This window comes from Hipposideros armiger, unplaced genomic scaffold (assembly GCF_001890085.2).
Source record: "Hipposideros armiger isolate ML-2016 unplaced genomic scaffold, ASM189008v1 scaffold_210, whole genome shotgun sequence".
Taxonomy (NCBI): Eukaryota; Metazoa; Chordata; class Mammalia; order Chiroptera; family Hipposideridae; genus Hipposideros; species Hipposideros armiger.
Genome location: NW_017731560.1, coordinates 887,083 through 890,083, shown reverse-complemented (window position 1 = coordinate 890,083; position 3,001 = coordinate 887,083). Strand labels below are relative to the sequence as shown.

Here is a 3,001-nt window from a genome sequence, read left to right as displayed (position 1 = left end):
CAGCGTGTCCCGCAGAGTTGTGTTTTCGCTGCCGTGGTTTGCGCGAGCTAATTCAGTGACTTCCTTACCACGGCCATTTTCCTTCTCCCCACAAAATTTACATTTCTATGAAGTCCAATTTATCTTCTTTCTTTGGTTGCTTGTACTTTTGGTATCATATTTAAGAAATTATTGCCTAGCCCAAAGTCACGTAGATTTACTCCAGTTTTTTTAAGACTTTTATAGTTTTAGCTCTTACAATTTGGTCTTTGATACGTTTTGAGCTAATTTTTGTATGTAGCATGAGGTACGGATTCAAATTAATCCTTTTGCATGTCAATATCCAGTTGTCCCAGTACCATTGGTTGATGAGACTGTTGTTTCTCCCTTTGAATTGTTTTGGCACCCTCATCAAAAACAAAATGACCATAATGTAAGGAATTATAGTAATCTTTTTAATATTAATGTGATGATTAATTTTCTAAAAATATATATATTGCCTTCATTTTTATAGGTTACTATTCGAGCTTCATTAGGATCTCTTCATTCAAAGCCATCGACTACATCTTCCAGCAACACTCCAAGCACTTCTCTTCAGGTCTCACCTCCAGAGTCTAAAAACGCAACTCCTAAAAATCCCACCAAATCTAATGCGAGTAAACCGAAGACACGTAAGGGTCGTGCAACTACATCTACTGCAAGTAAACCTAATGCAAATAAGCAAGGTAGAGATACATCTAAATGCAAAGCCAAAACCTCTTGCAAGCAAAAGAAACAACGCAACAGAAAGAACAAAATCAGCATAGCTTTGAAGAACTTAAGGTAATATCTTTTATTCCTGATGTCCAATGTGAATTTAATATTAAATATTAAAATTTTATTTTAATATAATTTACCATATCACAGAACTCCCTTGCACATTTACATGATAATCACTTATCTGGCATAAAGGCCAAGCCAATAGTAAAAAGGTACTTTTCACAACTACTGGGCAGAACTTGAATTATTGTGTTTATTGTATAATTGTCATCTTTTACACTAATCTTATATTTTGTGTTTATATCTTGTGATAGTTGAATTGGTTAATAGGATCCTATTTATTCCAGGGAAAGTTTAACTGGTGTTAGATTGTTTTACACTTATCCTAGCTTGTTGTTTCAGAGTAAATTTTCAAATTATGTCTCTATTCAAATATGTTAGCTTAAACTCCTTAGCTTCAATTAATAAAATGTTAGTAAGGCTTTACCTTATTATTTTTGTTTTACAATATATTGTTACCATTTTTTCTGTCTCCATAAGGTGTCGTCGAGGAGTTCACAAGTGCATTGAGTGTCATTCCAAAATAAAAGATTTTGCAAGTCACTTTTCAATATATATCCACTGTAATTTTTGCAAATACAACACTAACTGTAACAAAGCCTTTATAAATCATATGGTGAGGTGAGTTAAACATGTACACTGTCAATCTAAACTGCCATTCAAGATTTTTTTTAAAGCAAATTTGTCCTAATAGAAGTCAGTTTGTTACATTAAGGAGCTAAAAAACTCTAACAATGGGGAACTTCTAGGATATTACTCAGCACTATTATCCAGTATAATAAATCATGAAATTAGTGGGGCAATTTTTTTTTATTTTGACTAATGAAAATAAGTCTTCTAGGGCCGGTTGAGTGGCTCAGTTGGTTAAGAGCTCGCTCAAGAGTGCAAGCTCTGAGAAACAGGGTCACTGGTTCGATTCCCGGCCCGAGCTGGGCTGCCGCTGAGCTGCCAACAGGTGGCAGGATAGCTCAGCTAAAAAATAATAATAAGTCTTCTAGGGAACATTGTTTTTCTAAGTCTTTCAAAAAGTGGTTATTGCCAAACATTAAATGATTTCAAAATATTTATCAAATACATGTAACCACATGAGCAGTCACTTTGAGAGACTCCAGATTGTCAAAGATGCTAAGAACATTATTGGCGCTCACATATGCACACATTCTGTCTTTGACCCTCCGTGCGACCCTGTCTCCCTTCCTCCCCTCTTTCAAGCCATCCATGTTTGCATTCATTCAATGAAATAGGCAATGAGGGACTATAGGGATATTTCAGTCATGATGCTACTGTTGGAATTTATTTTCATACATCAATTCAATTTACGTTATTTGAGCACCTACCATATACTTTATGCTAGTGAAAGACTTTAGGGCCCACTTTATTTTCATTTGGACCTCATTTGTAGGCACTTCCTTCAGTGGATTTTTTTTAATAGATAAAGATTGTTCAGATATAAATCTGCTAAGCTGATTATACAAATTAAGGTAGTTCTGTTTATTTTTAGTCAGAAATTGGGTATAACAATAAATGTGGTTTTCTTGTAAATCATAACAAGACGTCTGTTACTTTCTGGTCATAGATAGCTACCACTTTGAAGGATTTGCCTACTTTTTTTATGACTTTGGCACTTGGCTTACAGAGTTTTTTTCCCCTTGATGATCAGCCTGACCTCATGGTATCTTGACTTATTTCATTCCAGCACTTTACATCCACCTATGACATGTTGTACCATCCCTTTTACCTCATATACAATGTTTATTCATTTTTGAATTCTCATTACTTCACGACTTTCAGAGTCTTGACCCCTCGCTCTAGTCTAGCAGCGCCAATCCAGCTTTATAGTCAGCCTCACCCTCAAGGCCCTCTGTTGTGAATGTTGTTTTGCTTTTGTCCTGTAACCCTTTACATCTTTAGTCATGCTTAACCTTGCTATCCTTGAGTCTCCTGTCCTTTGAGGTCCATCTCTATGCTCAGCTCTAGACTACCAAACTGGGCTTGATTTAATTAGCTCTGAATTCACGATATTTAACTTTAATTTGGTACTGTCTTTTTAAAAATACCTCTTTGTTTTTTGTTTTTTGTTTTTTTTTTTTAAGATTTTTATTGGGGAGTTGGGGGGATGGGAACAGTGCTGGGGAATTGGGGGAAGGGGAACAGACAAGTTGCTGTCGTTTTGTTCTTCAATCTAGTTGTGGAGGACGCTGCT

General features: G+C 35.7%; 1 protein-coding gene across 6 annotated transcripts in view; it reads left to right on the top strand.

Annotated features, from left to right (window-relative positions):
- The window catches only part of ZNF280C (zinc finger protein 280C), a 60,141-nt gene that overhangs the window by 47,258 nt on the left and 9,882 nt on the right, over positions 1-3,001 (top strand). For all 6 annotated transcript variants that reach the window (XM_019653904.1, XM_019653903.1, XM_019653901.1 and 3 more), the window contains 2 exons: positions 494-801; positions 1,279-1,419. In XM_019653904.1, the coding sequence (XP_019509449.1) occupies positions 494-801; positions 1,279-1,419 (449 nt within the window). The remainder of the gene's footprint in view (positions 1-493; positions 802-1,278; positions 1,420-3,001) is intronic.